At 47.2% G+C, this 16,447-nt stretch overlaps 1 protein-coding gene across 3 annotated transcripts; it reads right to left on the reverse strand.

The window, feature by feature from the left end:
- Nucleotides 1–3,678: 3,678 nt before the first annotated feature.
- On the reverse strand, nt 3,679–15,937 carry C9H10orf95 (chromosome 9 C10orf95 homolog). Of its 3 annotated transcripts, XM_058810714.1 has the most exons (3): nt 15,794–15,854; nt 15,427–15,541; nt 3,679–6,724 (listed from the first exon to the last, which is right to left on the reverse strand). In XM_058810714.1, exon 3 carries the CDS (start codon nt 6,658–6,660, stop codon nt 5,986–5,988), a length of 675 nt encoding a protein of 224 aa, XP_058666697.1. In that variant the 5' UTR covers nt 6,661–6,724; nt 15,427–15,541; nt 15,794–15,854; the 3' UTR covers nt 3,679–5,985. The 3 variants fall into 3 exon arrangements, with proteins under 3 accessions (XP_058666697.1, XP_058666696.1, XP_058666698.1); XM_058810713.1 differs by lacking the exon at nt 15,427–15,541 and having other exon boundaries at nt 15,794–15,937; XM_058810715.1 differs by lacking the exons at nt 15,427–15,541; nt 15,794–15,854 and adding an exon at nt 13,853–14,036.
- Between the last annotated feature and the right edge of the window lie 510 nt (nt 15,938–16,447).

The following is a 16,447-nucleotide window of genomic DNA, read 5'->3' on the forward strand; positions in this document are numbered from 1 at the left end:
ACCTCCTAGCTAATCAGTAACTCCCGGGATAATTAGCTGGAAATGCCAAAAGGAGGGCGCTGCTGCTGTGTTTTTTTTTTTTTTTTTTTTTTTTTTTTAAGACGTAAAGCAATAAATCATTAACCTCTGAGCGCTGGAGCTGCCTGGCAGTCACGTTCCCTCTGGAGCAGTGGCTTGTGCTTTGTCTCCCCCAGGAGCGAGGGACAGGGCAGCGCTCCAGCCTGTCCGTGGAGCCGCAGCAGGGAGGGAGCGGAGAGCGAAAGGCACAAAGAGCGCGGTACCTCTGGCAGCTCAGGCTGAGCTGCTGCAGCGCAGCTCTCCAGCAGCAGGGCTGGCCGTGAGTGAGCTTCTGCTTCTCTGTGTCCTCCCATCGCCTCCAGCGGGGCTTGCCATAGGGAAATCTGCTCATGTGGCCATTTCTGCTGTGCTCCACAGAGAAAGCCCCACAGCAGCAGTATCCTCCTGGGCACCTGATTGTCTGCAGTGTCTCTTGACTCACCATCATTTTGGGCTGAGGTCAGGAGCCTTGAGGAGCTCTCAGCATTTGGCCAAGGGCTCCAGCTCCAAGGTGAGGGGAGACAGGTTGCAGTGGGGCTATGAAACTCCCACCTGCAAATATGGCAGCTGGTCTGATGCAATTCCTCGGGGTTGAGCTGGGGCAATGGTCACCCCACAGTGCAGTGCTGACCTTGACACAGCCTCCAGAAAACACAGGGTCACGTCAGGACAGGGCACCTTCACACCACCAAAATGCCAATCACTGAGGTGGCTCCCAAATCTCCATTCATCCCTGCCCTTCAAGGTATTACCTGGCACCCCACTTCAATGCAGACCCCCTAGGGTCCCAAATACACAGGGCCAAATCCAGCCCTGGCCCTGCCTGGGTGAATGAATACAGGATGAATCTGGGTCAGGAAAACCAAGGAGTAAAAGCAGAGCATGAGGTATGCTGTAGATGCCATGCCATGGGCACGTTGCTTACAGAAGCAGCCAGGAATGAAATCAGAATTAGAGCTTGTCTGAGTTTGCATTTGAATAATTTCTTTCCCAGCTCATCCCCCATGGGTTTTCCATTGCACTTGGATCAAACTGTTTCTGGTGCAGTTTGGCAATGAGATGCCCCAGTCCCAGCAGCCACAGGTAGGAGGCCAAAAGTATCGTGCTGGAGCTGTCCCTGCCCCACGTTGGGGAGGGTGGGACACAGGGCATGGGGGAGTTCATGCCAGGAGGCTCCTGGGCTGTCCAACTCAGCCCCAGCACCCACATCACCTCCCTGGGCCATGGTGCAAGGGAAGGAGGACTATCAGGGAAGGCTTATTGGTGTTGACCCCCATCCTGCTCACCTGCCTGTCTGCTTGAAACCCTTCCCCTTTCTTTGCAAATCATCCCACGGAGGAAGATGAGGGGGAAGGCTTTTCCTTGGCCTGCACTTTTCAGTTTCTGAAAGCAATGGTTGCTTAGAGCAGCAGGGGGATGAAGGCAGATGCATGGCACTTTGAACAGCAGATATCCATCAATGATGTGAAATAAATGCCTCAGAGGAGAGTTTTACATCTTAAGGAAGAAATACAAAGGTTTTCCATGCACACTCAAATAGCCAGGGACTGCAGGGTAACGTCCCCATGGGCGTGAGATGGACAACAAGCAGCCCCAAAGCATCTCAACCCCACTAACCATTTCAGGCTGGCAGGTGCTTCCACGTGGCTAAAATGTCTCTGGCAGGCTGCCTTCCCACCCACTGGAGTGCACAGGTGGCTGCCTGCAGAGCAAGGGGAGGAGGAGGAGGAAGGAGATCAGAGTTTGAGGAGCACAGAGCTACGGAAAACTCTCTAACCCTGACCATCTGCTGCAGGGTGGGGACCCTGGCGTAAGCTCTGCTTTACCCTGTCTCCCTCCACTGCTGCCCCTCTGGGCAAGCTCTGTGGTGCTGCTGCACATGGTCCCTGGGATACACCAGTGCTGGCACTTTCAGCCTGGAATTCCTCAGCTTTTGCAACAGGGTTTGGCTGCCTTGCTACGTGCATCAGGATGGTGAGTTCATGCTGCCCCAACTGACTGTAATTCCCAGAGGAGGGATTAAAATAGTGCCCAGGGCCAGCAGTTGAGCAATCCTGGAGTTCACTGCTCGTGCAACAGTTGCTCAGTGCTTCCCCCATTGAAATCTTTGCCCGTGCTCCAAAGTGCTGTGTGTCATTTCCCGTCTCTTCTGCTGACATACAGGCAAAGGGCTGGAATCCTCTCCTGGTGCTTACTCCTGCCTGAGCCAATGTCGTCACAACTGTGCCAAATATTGCTGAGCCAAGGAAAAGCTTTTCAGCCATTAGCTCAGTCCCCAGGTTTGAAAGTGAACATTTACTGAGGGGTGAGGCTGCCCAAAGCTGCTGGCAGCATCAGCAGCTCTGTGGGTGCTCAGGGGGATCCCTGTGTGTCCCTCAAGTCTGCCTTGCAGCCCAAACTAGAGGGTGGGGGCAGTGGGCAACAAAGTGTATGTATATAGTTATGGGATGCACCAGCAAGTCCCAGGTTAACCCAGATGGAGACCAGTCCCTCCCTGAATCCACTCTGAGTTATCTGAGAAAGGCCTTTCACTCTATACAGAATTACACTGTGACCCTTCCCACTTCCAAATGAGCAGAAAGCCCCTGCACCTCATTGTCCACCCATGGTAGCACCTGCTGCACAAACCATTGCCCTCAGCTGGCACCTCCAAGTTCAAGGGTTTCCTGTGGGCACTGGTTTCAGTATGAAGGGAGCAGAGGTCAATGCCTGGAAGTGCTGCACTGCTCCTATAGGACTAAGCATTTCCCTGGCACAGCTTGCCCCTTTTCAGACACACACACTGAGGAAAGAGCATTTCAGAAGAGCAGTTTAGACCAAGGGATGTGTGACACCTGCACATAGAGCAAATATATAGGGGCTTCTCAACACACCTGCCAATACCAGTCCTAGGTGGCAGAAATGGTGTTTCTCTTACAGCTCCAGCAGGTTTGCAGAGCTCAGGGCTGACCTGAAACTTTACAGTGACTCCAAACAGCATACGTTGAAGCAGTGGAAAAAAATAAGAGCCAGCCAACTTGAGCAAAGTTTCCAAAGAAAGCTCTGTCTGTCTGTGCTGCTTCTGTGGTGAGAGGTGCCAGAGTCTTCTCCTTGTGGCAGCTCCAGTTGCAAAAATCTGTGTCAGCTCAGTGCCTGCCCTGTGTCAAAGATATGATGAGCTCTTTGCTATTTTTTCCCCCTTGCAGATGGAGACACAGCTGGCTGGAGCCAGGGAAGCTGACTCGCACTGGCTGCTTGGCTCTGAGAACTGAATTCCATAGGCGTTAAAGCCTCCAAAATGCCCTATGGATTCAGTTCTGCAGCTGGGCAGCAACTGAGCCTCAAACCTTCAGGAAGAAAAGGCAACTGTGAGCTCTTCCTACAAGGAATATGTAAATCTTTGCTCCTGCACAGAGACCAGGTTAGGGGTGGAGGGGAGTTATGGCCACCACAGAAATACCTGCTATCAGAGAGCTACTAGAGGTTTAGGGCACATCTTCCCCCAAGGGAAAAAAAACACCCAACTATAGAATGTTTTCTTCCTTCTGGAAGTGAAATGGCATTTTAGAAAATAAATACATTACTACCTCCTGATGTACTGCAAGCAATTGTGAGCCTCTGCTAAAAATACACATTGTCAGAACAACAGCCTGGGTGTGCCCAGCAATCTACTGTTCAGAGTCCAGGCAGCAAAACCAAACAAAACTTTGCAGAAGATAAACAGGACAGGATGAGTTAAGTTAAGGGTTATGCCCTCTGTCTCCCCATGGGCCTTGGAGATGACCCCAGCAGCAACACATATTTAGAGAAAGTATTTGTGTAGGCAACAGGCTCTGTTTTCACCCATCCATCACATACCTCTGGGAGAGCCTGACTGTGCCCCTTGAGTTTTGGGGACATTTCCACTATGACATGGTATCATGCTGCCACCAGGAACCTAACAGCTGGAGGAATGGCATTTAGGATAATTTATTGTGCAAGTCTTTGTAATTTATTTCAAAATCACTGTATGGCAAACCCCATGCTCCTTCTCACCTTGCCTAGAAGAGCTAGTTTGCACCTCTTCCAGGATCTTACCTAAAGCAGCCCCTGCCCATGGCAGACAGCATCCAGTTCTGACAGCTCAGCTGCATCCCACAACAGCTGCAGGGGATGGAGAAGAAGCTCCTTCTCACACCCCACTGAGGTGCTGAACCACTGTGCAAGGATCCAATGCATGAACTTTGGGTTCACTGCCCAAAGGAGCTGCTATTGCTGCTGGAAGGACAGGCAGTGAGTGCACCACCAATGCAGGCATTTAAATGCACATCCCTGACTAGGTAGGACAGCCTGCTCAGCCAAGGAGGAGATTGAAAAAACCTCAACAAACAACCAACCAACCCAGAAGGAACTGCTGCCTTTTCCCTCTACTAGGTAACCAGAAGCATAACTGATTAGCCAGCTGCCAGTAATGGAGGCCTTTTCTAGCACATTCAGCAAGTCCCACTGCCACTGTTTGCAACACAGCCAAAGAGCACCAGTTTGGTCCAAGGTTTCTACAGCAGTTTTTCTGGTTCAGCCCTCTTGCAGCTTTGTCTGGCAGCAGAGTTAACACATTTCCAAGAAGCTAAATGGGGAAGGGGAAATGAAGACAGTTGCTGAGACATTTTGGCAATTGGTTAAACAAAATCTGTTGCACTAACTAAGAAAAAAGAATTAAAGAAAATCCACTTGCTTTCACTTTATTGCAATTCAGAACAATCAAAGGCGTCCAAGTTAATTCACCCTCAGTCTCTCCTTTGCTATGCAGATTGATAACATCCCATTCCCTCCCATGTGTGAGGCCAGGGGGAGACTAGGAGACTACAGGGTGACAGAGAGGGTCCCCTGTTTCTCCTGTATGCTTATAAAGTTCCTGCTGGTCCCTACAGAAGGTGGCAGAAAATAAGCTAGGGCAAGGCAGGATACTGCCAAGTGGGACAAGGCACCATGGCTGGGCATGAACCACAGCAGAAGCCATCCCTAACTTCACAAAAAGGTGTCAGATCTGATTGCAAGTTGTTCACAAAAGACTGATGTCAGGTATTTAAGAATCAGAAATATAAGCATTTGCATTTGGGTTTTTTTTATAGTTTATAGTAATTTAAAAGGTAGAAGTTTTTAGAAGTTTGCAAGTAAGTCAGACCCAGTCCCTCACAGCCCTCCAGACTTCCAGCACAGCTCTTCCAGTACAACCACCAAGCCATGGAAGTGCTGTGATTCACACAACTCCAGTAACCTCATTGGAGAGCCAGCACCTCCAACCAGAGCTAAGTCAGACCCAGAGCAGGGCCTCAACAGCAGTTTCAATAAGGACATGTGGCCCAGATAAATGAGCACCACGCTATCAAGTGTAAGAGGATGGGGACACCAGAGTGTAGGGAAGTGCTGCAAACAGGCCTCACGTGGTGATAAAGCACAATGATATGGTCATAAACACCAGTGACAAGACATGCAGACATTTGTTCTTCAGAGTGCTCAAGAACCCCTGTGTCCTCTGGGACCTGCACTGCCCTCAGCCTGAAGGAAATTCAGCTTTTATCGCTCCAGGAAGAGAACCAGCTTACAGGCCCTTCCCCTGGACAAGGTAGGAAGAGGCCCATCTTCTCTGATCAAGAGCTGCAGTTTGGAGATCCCCTACCAGGCTGTGACCAGTCAACCAAACCAGTGGAAATCAAATGCTCATTTTAAAACCAGGGCCAATGAGCTGACCCAACAGTCCAGTGTCATGTGGGTTCTTCACAGGGTGGGCATTATGCATCAATAAGGGTAAATCTGCCATAAGATTGTGGTTGATGGGGAGCAATTAAAAGAAATCAGCAAGAATGGTGGCATCCATTGCTTGTGTTACTTGCCAACCACACCAAAACCAGCTGCCAAATGGCTCCCATGAAGGTACTGGAGCATCAGTCCATTGGGTGTCTGACTCCCTCAATGTCTCAGTTTCTTTTTCTTCTTACGGTTCCGGTCCTCGCTGCTGTCATCTGCCTCACTGGCACTGGGGGTCACAGCCTGCTGGATGACCTTCTTCTCCACTGCATATTCCTGGTCTTCTGTCTTGGGGTCTCCCTTAACCAAGAACTCTCCTTTCCGATAGGATATGGAAACATTGGTCCGGGGGTAGGTGCCATAAACCCTCCGGAGATCATCCTTCACAAATTCTGGGAGGTCTTTCCTTGGCCCAAACACCTTTCCAAGCTTCCCCCATTGAAGCTCCCCTCTCATTGTGAAGCCTTCTGGCCACATATCTCGATACTGATCTGACCTCTGGCAGGCAGCATAGGGATGGTAGTTTGCATAGGGGCTGTAGAGAGGGATAGGGACCATGGGAGGGAAGTGCCAGGTGTGGTATGGATGGATATAGGGACTGGAGGCACTATAGAGATGATGATACTCCACCTGACCTCCTGTGTAGTCAGGGTAGCTGTTCCTGTCCACCACAAAAGTGATGGGTCGACTGTAGAAGTTGTGCATGTGGATGGGAGGGAACATCACAGGTCTGGATGTGTCTTCTGCTCTCCCAGGCCGCAGTGGTGGGTAGGTATAAGCAGAAGGTGGGATCATGGCTGGGTAATATTCCCGTGGCACAAAGCTGGACTGGTACATTGTACAGGAGCCTGGGGTTTTACACAGGGGGCACCTCTCTGGAACAGTTGCTAAGTCTCAAAAGCTGTGAAGACAGAAGGGGAAGACAATCAATTTATACTGGTTATATACATTTTGGAGTGAATAAGGAGATACACTTCGCACTGTAAGCATGCCAACTAATTAATAATTAATACAAGGAGCTCCCCACAGCTTGCAAGAGCAGTAACCTACCAAGAATAAGTGAACCACATTGCCAGCAACTGCTCGCTAGCTTCTCTGCAAGACATCATTTAACCCACACATCTCTGAGTTGCAAAGATGAGAGCAAGCTGACATAAAGACCACTGAGGGCAGAAGAGTCAACTTCATATCCTCATGACTTGTGTTTGCAGTGCTGGGAGGCAGCAAGACCCTGCAAGGAGCTGAGGCCCTTGAGCAGGCATGAAAGTGGAAAGGCAGGCACAAGGGAAAGAAACAAAGCAAGCAGGCAAAGAAAGGAAAGAGGCAACACAGCCCAACCCTGCTGCAGTCACGTCAACTGCTGTCCTGCCCAGACAAGGAAATCTTAAACAAATAAAAAGATCTTCAGCTGCCCTTGACTCTCTCCCCATCCTCCCAAAGCCCTGCTTTTACTCTGATAAGCAAACAAGAGCTGTACCTTTTGTTTATTTCTAGAGCAAAATCCAGGCACATCTACACTTCCTCTGACAAGTTCTCATGTGCAGGTTTCTCTTTCTGGTCTCACTAATTACCATTCACCTTTAAGTGCACATTTACCTTGAGCAACTCTGACCTACAGCTGAATTTGCTCCTAGCCTGCCCTTGCCAGACATCCAAGCACCCTCCAGGGCATGAGGCAATGTCCTTCCATGACTCATTATCCTCTCCCCTAGGGCCAGAAAGGAAGCTGTATATAGCATAGGGTTTTGTTGTTTTTTTTTTTTTTTTTAAGAGGAGTTTGCTATCAGAGACAGGAAAAGATCATGCATAGGACTATAGGCAGCAAACTGGATTTTTTTTTTCCACAGAGTTCAGATCCTGTGGGCTCCTCTTGCCTTAACTAGAGTTGCCTCTTCCACAGGTGTTAACCAAGAAAGGGAGATGAAAGTTCAGCTGTCCCCTAAGAGTTGCCTGACACAAGCAATGCTGGGTACTGCAATATGGGGATTTTTCTTTTTAGCTAGCACAAATTCTTCCTTTTCCTAGAGGTTCATAATGTACATTAACTAGCTCAAGCCTTTTTTTGCCATGGGTTCAGGGGTAGACACCTACACTCCACAAAGGGAACAGCAGAACAGCACTGGAATATTCAGTCAAGACCAGGCAGCCCCCTTAAACAAGACTTGCAGCCTTGGAGACAAGGCCCATCACAACCATCACCCCCTCAGATAGGAGGAAATGAAACGAAGTTCACAACCTACTTGCCTAACTTGCTCAGAATGACCACAAAAATCCAAAGGGGTGTTGTATGTCAATGGCAGCATAAAGTAGGCACGTGGAACAAATGGTCTCATCTTGAAAACCAGTCTCAGCATCTCTTTAAATAGCTCATCCATGCATTCCTATTGAGATCCACACTTTGTAAAGTGCTTGTATTTCAGAGCAAGTGGTCTGCACAGAGTGTGCAGTTATTGCATCCATCATATGAAACAAAGCAAGCCCAGCTTACACCCCTTCTGCTGGGTCAGTGTGCTGCTCCAAGCCAGTTAAGGACCACTCTGGAGAAGCTGTTCACATCTAGCTGATGAACAGCTCTTGCTCAGAAGCTTCTGTAGCACCCTGCATTTTGGCTGTCAGCATCATTGCTCCCAGGTCTTCCTGGCAGCTGCAAGGAGAAGGACTGACAGGCCATCTAAATCACTGGGAGTTTAATCACAAGGCAGCCTGAGCACAGCAACTAATTGCTTTGATTTTACACTGAAGAAAGATAAGGGGAACAAGCTGGTGTCTTAGCCAGGCAGGATGACCCACAAGAGGAAGCAAACTGAACAGATAAGAAGGGGGAACAAGATGAGGATTAAGCAGGGCTAGAAGCACTTCAGGGCAGCATTATCACATGCCCTACCACAGAAGCAAACGCATTTCCCTGGAAGTAGATCACCCGGGGGGAGTGTGTTGACAGCCTACACAAGACTTCACAGCCCCAGAGGAAGTTTGCAAACCTGTCAGGGCAAGCCTTGACTGGGTGGCCTCTGCCAGGCCCCCCTGCACAGCTGCTGCCCTGTCCCTGCCTGCTCCCAAGCACAGAGCTCAGACTGCCCAGCCACAGCCTTACCTGCAGAGGCACTGAGCCCCAGCTCCTGCCTTGCAGCACCAAGTAACGCTCTGAATGCTCGGGTGTGTTGCAACAAGGTTTTGGTATGCAGGAGGCAAAATGCTCCTGCCCTGCCCCTGCAGAGCAGCATCCTGGTGCCCACAGGGGCTGACAATGCAGTTTGCCCCACCATTACACAATTGCCTGTTGTTCATACCGACCTTCAGGCTGAGCTACAGCATGACAAATCCACATGTACAGGAGAAAAGGGCTTTGAGAACACCAGTACCAGCTTGCCTGACCCAATCTCTCAGTTACTAGGAAGTAAAAGCAGACACTGCTCCAGGAAAAACAGGGTTTGCCCAGAAGGTGATCATTTGTCAGGCCATCTGATGGCTGGAAGGCATCAAAAGCCAGATGCTTAAGAAAACCAACTCCAAACACCAACATCGAGTGGTACCACTTCAGGAAGGAGTCCAATCCCCAGTTTCTTCTCCCATTCCTCTTCTCAAGGAGACCTTATAGCACCTAAAGTACCTAAAGGGGGCCTCCAAGAAGGCTGGCAAGGGAATTTTCACAAGGGCAAGCAGTAATAGGACAAAAGGGAATAGTTTTAAACTGATGGAGAGTGAATTCAAATTGAATATTAGAAATTAAAATTCTTTACTGTGAGAGTGTTGAGGCACCAGAGCAGGCTGCCTAGAGTAGCTGTGGATGCCCCATCCCTGGAAGCATTCCAGGTGAGACTTGATGGGGCACTGAGAGCTCTAGTCTAGTGGAAGGTGCCCCTGCCCATGGCAGAGAAGTTAGAACTGGATAATCTTTAAGTCCTTTCCAATTCAAACCATGCTATGATCCACCTGCTCTTACTTCTACTGTTTCTCCAGTACCAGCAGCCAGAGGCTGGCCTGGTCTTGGAAGTAAATATATGACAGCCTCCAACTTTCAGGACCAACTACAGGACCAGAAAGGGAGACAGGATCCTAGCTGATCTGTCTCTTCAGACTACCTCTCTCCTTTGCTCCACCTTCAAGCTCTGTTATCCCTTGGGAAAAAAAAAAATAAAAATCACCACATCTGTAACTGAGCACTTGAGTGTCCTGAGCAGGAACAGGCATAGCAGACCTTGAAGCCTGAGCTGAACTCTGCTAAATGCTTGCCTGCTCCTGAGAGCCACTGACATCCATCAATACATGCCAGGTATTAGAGGCACAGACAGAAAGCCTGGATGGACAGACAGCAAGCCTCCCCATGCCAGGGCACCTGGAGCAGTGGTTGGCAGCAGGGAGCAACAAGGGGCCAACACAGCAAGAGACAAGGCAGCCTCTCCTTTTAAGCCTTTCCAGCAGTTTTGATCTTGCTGGAAAAGGGTTCAGATCCCACTTGGCTGTTGCTGAATGAGACACCAGGCACAATAAAAAGGAGAGAAAACTCTAAAGACGGTCACAGAAAACTAACATAAGATTGTCATCTCTTCTTGGTGAGAACATGATACTGCAGACTATTCCCAGACTTGCCAGAGCTGACTCCAGCAATTCCCTTAGCCACTGCCCCTGTCATCTGGCAGGGCCTTTCCCTCCTCAAACATCTTGGTGGAGGTCAAGGGGACTGACACCACAGCTCCCAAAAAAAGGCCTGCCAAGAAAAGTGTGCTTCACACCAGCTGCCCCACATAGAGTTGCTATGGAGCAACCAAGCAATGTTTGCAATACAAAACTAGAGAGGACATTTGATCAGAGAAGCTTTTGTTTCAGCCCTCTCAGTTACTACAGGTGATGAAACCACCACTAGTTAAAACAGAAATGCCCAAGTCTGGTAGGGCTTTCCTAGTATCTAAAGCAGCAGAAATTACCTGCTAAAAATACAGAGTACCATGGTTTTTCTGAACATCTCAGGGCAGTAGAGATTTACTATCACCTCGGCTAGCTTTGAATTTGGTGAGCTTTCTTTTTAGGTATTTGTGGAACACAAGAGACTACTGTGAGCTACAGAAAACAGAAAAGTAAATATTAAATTCATGCCAGACTTCACATTCAGTAGGAGAGAGACTGAAGTGAGCCTGGCTGTATCATGGGCAGTACCAACACACAGGTGTGCCACAATACCCAACACATGAAACTTCATACAAGTATCTCACATGTCTGGAGAGACTGGTTTCACCAAGCCCCCTGTCCAGCAGAATCAGGGTCCCCAGGTCAGGCTGGCAGTTTGGATGGGTTTAGATACTGCCTCAGGGAATATGCTGCAAGCCAACACAACTGTGGAGACATTGGGCCCATGGGAGAGGACATGACCATCTAATTTACTGTAACACTCAACCCAGACTATTCTCACCTCATTCCATAGCTCTGTGACCAGCTCACAAATGAAGATACCATTAAGTTACCCTTTCCTCTGTTCCAGCACTCAAGCTTTCAGACTATTCTTTCTAGCTTTTTTTCTGACCTCCACCTCCTCCCCCACCCCACAAAAAACCACAGATCTCCTGCCATTGCTCTGTAACAACTCCCAAGGGTACAGGGATGAATACTGCAAAAGCACCAATTTCCCCCAGCCAAGAGGATGAAGAAGTAATGAGTTATTTCCAGTAAGTCTCCCCATTTTGAGCAGAGTCTGCAGAATTGTTGCCACCTTACAAAGCTTTGGTAAAGACTTTTAAAAAAGAAAAAAAACCCAGCTTCAAGGACTGCTTACAGTGAGATGTTAAAACTGAATGTTTTTATTCAGCCAAGGTTTGTCTTCCATCACTCTGGTGCCCATCCCACACACTTATCCAGCATCCTGGTAGCTGGAAATAGCACGTGGGAGAAGATCACGACAAAGCAGTTTCATATTTTTTCTTATCACTTCTATCCCTTTATTACCAGCTTAAGGTTATGCTTGGTTTGAAGTCTTTTCAATAAAACTCATCCAGGAGAACACTCCCAAGTACTTCTTGGGGAGATGGGAAAGCAGTACAAAAAGCCACAACACAATAACTTTGATCCTCCACCACCAGTACTGATCCTTAGGATGGAGGCACCTGGCTGCCTTCCTAAACAGGATGCTTTCTCTTAGCCAGACATGCCTGGCAGCAACAAAAGAATTCAAGGAAAATGCAAAAGCCCATTAAAAGCTGGGCCTTTTCAGGCCTTCATTTTTATCTAGAGGACCAGATTCCCATACTAGTGCTGCTAAATAATGGAAAAACTTCAATTTTGAACATGAACCCACTCACCCCCTCCCTAACACAGCACCACATTTTGCTACACTCTGCAAGAGAAAATCAACCCATACTGCCCCAGCAAAGTACTCCAAGAAGTGTTAAATTCTCACACAAGGGATTACTGCATCACACCCAGTTCAAGGTACCAGCAGTGATTAACAGCAATACAAATCAGTGCTGTAGAGAACGAGCCTCCACACACCATTAACCCAGTCTGAGGAACTCCCCCAGCATGCTGGGGCTCTGACCCTGTTTCCTCTCACCTCCTTTCTATCAGGAACTACTTCACTGCCCAAGCCAACTGGAAGAATACCACAAGCAAAGCTGATATAAGAGCTCCATGCACAATCCCTTCAGCTCAGCCAAGGGGGAGAATTTAACTTCTGAAGCCAGAAGACACCAGTCTCACCCTGCTGTTACCAGTGCACCATGAAGAAAAGAGCTCCAGCTGGCATTGGTAACTCTGGAAATAGCAGCTAATGCATACTACAGTCAGTCAACCCTTAGAGAGGCCCTTTGAAGAGGGAATAGATCCATTTCAGCTATTCAAAGCAACATTCCCAGAAAGCACTGAAGTCTGGTGTGGGTCTGGCATTTGTTTCTGAGGTCTGTGCAAAGCCCAGACTCTGTATGAAATCAAAACACCAGGAAATGGCCAAGTCATTGCAGAGCAAGTCTTTACTTGACAGCCGTTATCCAAAAACCACCTTCCTGCATAACTCTGCTCAAATAACAGTCAAATGCAGCTCACTGCTGACAGAGGTTTGGAGCAGCCACTCCTACTCTGACTGCAGCCGCTGGGTAACACAGCAGCTCGGGAACAGCTGTGCCACCAAGAATAAAACACGATGAGTGTTACCACAGGGTGACTGCATCAGCAGGCAAGGCTCTAGAAAACATCCCTGCTGCTGCCAAGGTGATCCTGACACTGTCACCTACCCAGCCTCTCCCTGGGTGTGTATCTGCTGCACCAGAGGATACATTTTGGATATACCCTACAGTTTCTCTTTTTCTGACACGTTCTCCGTTTGGCTTAGCCTAACTTCTGTGTTATTAAAGTTTTCACCACCACCATTCCCATCTTCCCAGTAACCACTGCAGAGACCCTTTACATCAGATATCTTCCTCACCTGAGGTTCAAATCTGTGTCCCATGTCTCAGTATCCCAGCCACCATGTTATTTCTCATTTAAACCCTTTCCCAGATGCAGCTATGTATCTAGACACTACTCTTTTTTTTTTTAGTTGAGCATATTTTAATGTGTATTTCATAGCATTCAGTCCTAAGGATCCCCTCCATGTTAAAACACAGCCTGCACAGACCTGCTCCTCCTCTCACTCAAGAGTTCATCTGATACCCATAATCTCCATCCACAGATGTTCTTCAAAGAAAAGATCTCAGTACCAGGTAGCTCAAGCTTCCGAATTAGGAAGTCCTGGTTGAGCCCCCACCTGTGCCTTCCGCCCAACTATTCCCCTTCATAGTACAGTGTCGAGGGAACAGACTCAGGGCACTAATTGTATTAAGCACACCAATAAGTCAACTAAAATATCAATAACCTCATTAATGCACCAGTAGCATCTCATGGCTATTTATATCACTTTGCACACAGCTATGAAGCTACTAATCAAGTCTTACGAACCACACATGATGCAGTTGAGTCACCCTTCCCTCCCACACCATTTAGCACTACGATGCACATCTACCCCACTTTGCTCTGCCCTCCCACAACAATTCTTTCCAGCATAGACCTGATGTAGAGTCCAGCAGGTTGTTCAAGGAGCATCACTTCAGCATTCCTGTGAGCTTGGGTCCTCATGCTTTGCTATCATCCAGACACCTGCAATCCTTCAGTCAGCTGATCTCACCTTCGTCTCATTTTATATATTATTCTCTAATTTCAGAATCCACTTTTTCTGCTGCATTCACACTTCCTTTACCTCAGTCTCCTCCCAAACAGCCAATCCACCCAGATTGTTTCTTCCTCAATTTTGCCACATCCATAATTAAGCCTGACAATTCTGATATGGTTACCTTGGTAATCTCAGCCTTACGTGGTATTACTGACATGGTGCAGGTGGCCTTGAAAGGTTTTACCCTGCAAGAGCTGCTTCACACACTCCATAATTATTTGGTTCCTCCTGGATATATATTGTTTACTTTACACACTCAAGACAAATCATTCAATTCCAGCCTTAATTCCCATGCTCAGCTCCAGTTACCTACCAGCACTTTCTTATCTTACACAAAGACAGTTTGCATAACAGAGCAACATGTTTTGTACTTCCACAGCATCCTACTCTTACAGCTGCTCAATTACAAGTCTTTGTCCTTGAAGTGCTCTGGGGAGAGTCTCCTGTTATCCTGCAAAGGAGTTAATGGATCACACAGCCTGGTTGTGACCACAGTGGGTTTCCTCTGTTGAGAAATACCAGTGTCACAGAAAACTATTTGCATTTTAACTCTTTCTTCTCTAAATAGATCCTATTCCCAGGTATCCTGCACTGAGGATGAATATGCAGAAGTACAGAAGGCACATAGTCTTATGCACTTACACCACGTCTTCCCAGAATGTCAATGCCCTAAACAATAGGTCAGGAAAGCTTGTTCACTCTTTGGGGCTGTATTACATACAACATACCCCTCTGGCATATAAGGCAGTTTTCTGTTACAACAGCAACACATACTGCATTTCTAGTGTAAGTTCAAACATCTGAGCCAGAACTACCCATGGGAATACTCCTCTTATTGCATCCCCAAGGCAGACAGCTGCAGCATCTGCTGATCTACAACTTTGTTATAACTTCAAAAAAACCAACCAACTACCTTCTGTTATGGTCTTTAGACAATACAGAACCTAGCTCACAAATAACATTATTGATTTTTTAAAATAGGAATCAAAGGAAAATCTTGTGTTTCCAGGAATACAATCACTCAAAGGCTTTTCTGTGTCATTTTTTCCAAATTAAAGTGTTTAAAGCCTCTAATCACACAACAACAATGATTTACATTAGTACCTTTCACAAGCAGGTGGTGCTAGGAATATTACAGAGTAGAGCACTGGCAGGAGTCAATACTACAGTCAAGTTATGCTACTGTACATGGATTAGCACCCACATGATCAAACAGCAAATGTGAAAAGGACACCACCTGCAAAGGGATTTGTGTTTTTAAGAAGCCAGGCAAAATACAAAACACCTCAGTCACCTACTGCTCTGCTGCCACAAACATTAAAGGTAGCATATAAGTGCAGAAATATTGCAAAACAGCCCAGTCTATAAGTGCAGAACACAGAGAGAAATTTGCTGGGCATATGTGTACTCACATGTGGAGAAAAGACAACCAGGAGAATGCCTTCATTTAACCAAGGAACAGTAGAATACACAACCTGATCCTAAGAAGGCAGGCTACTCTCCACAGGCTCTTTTTCGCTCAGGTACCTTAGGGACACACAGAGAGTAAAGAGATGCCCTAAGATACTGCATTAGACCTAATGAAAGCTTTTCCTGTGGTAACCAAGGCAGCAAAACTTGCCTGAACATGCCCTTACACCTTAAGATGGTAACAGGAGGCTCATTCTTTCAGCAATTACATTTCATGCTCAGACAGGGAACAAGGATACAGGACACAAGTAAAGAAGCAGCTAAAATCAGCACATAAAGCCAGCACAGAAAAACTTCAAAAGCACTCACCAAAACTTTAGGTTCTTTCTCAAGTCAGCAAAACTTAAAGAACTGTAACCTTTAAAGCAACAGACTAACTAACACAGAAAAGAAGCCCCCATTAAACACTACAAAAATAAACCTTCCACTTTTCTCCTAGTATTACTCCCCCCCAAGCTTTTTACTCACACTCAGGTACAGCTGAGTTGGTATTTATACTTACTGCTCATCCAGGTTGTAATTAAGTAAGAAGCCATATCAGTGGCTCCCATCAGCACTATGTTATTGTAAGCACCTGCACTGTGATGGACCTTTACAGAGAGAAATCTCCACAGGACTTTTAAATGGGTGACTCCTTCTGCAAGGTCAGCTCATCACCCAGCACAACAGCAGCAGTAGTGCAGCTCCTTTGGGATGTTTACTGATTCTGTGATCTTAAAGGTCTTTTCCAAACTAAATGATTATTTGATTACTGCCTTATGCCTTGTTCTGCTGCAGGTGATCGTAATAGCTGAAGCTAAATACCTACAAATCACTCTTTAATTACAAACCATGTTGATTACAATTAGTTGTCTGGCTTCTAGGAATTTATAAAAATGACCTGCTTAAGAAGCTACTAGTAAGTCTAATGTGCAAAACCATTGGCAAGTAATAGGGTGCAATAATATCTTTCTGTGCATAGCA

The sequence above is a fragment of the Ammospiza caudacuta genome, chromosome 9, assembly GCF_027887145.1.
Source record: "Ammospiza caudacuta isolate bAmmCau1 chromosome 9, bAmmCau1.pri, whole genome shotgun sequence".
Taxonomy (NCBI): Eukaryota; Metazoa; Chordata; class Aves; order Passeriformes; family Passerellidae; genus Ammospiza; species Ammospiza caudacuta.

Bases quoted from the DNA above. Each gene is read 5' to 3' on its own strand.
- C9H10orf95 (XM_058810713.1), bottom strand. From the start codon at position 6,660: ATGTACCAGTCCAGCTTTGTGCCACGGGAATATTACCCAGCCATGATC.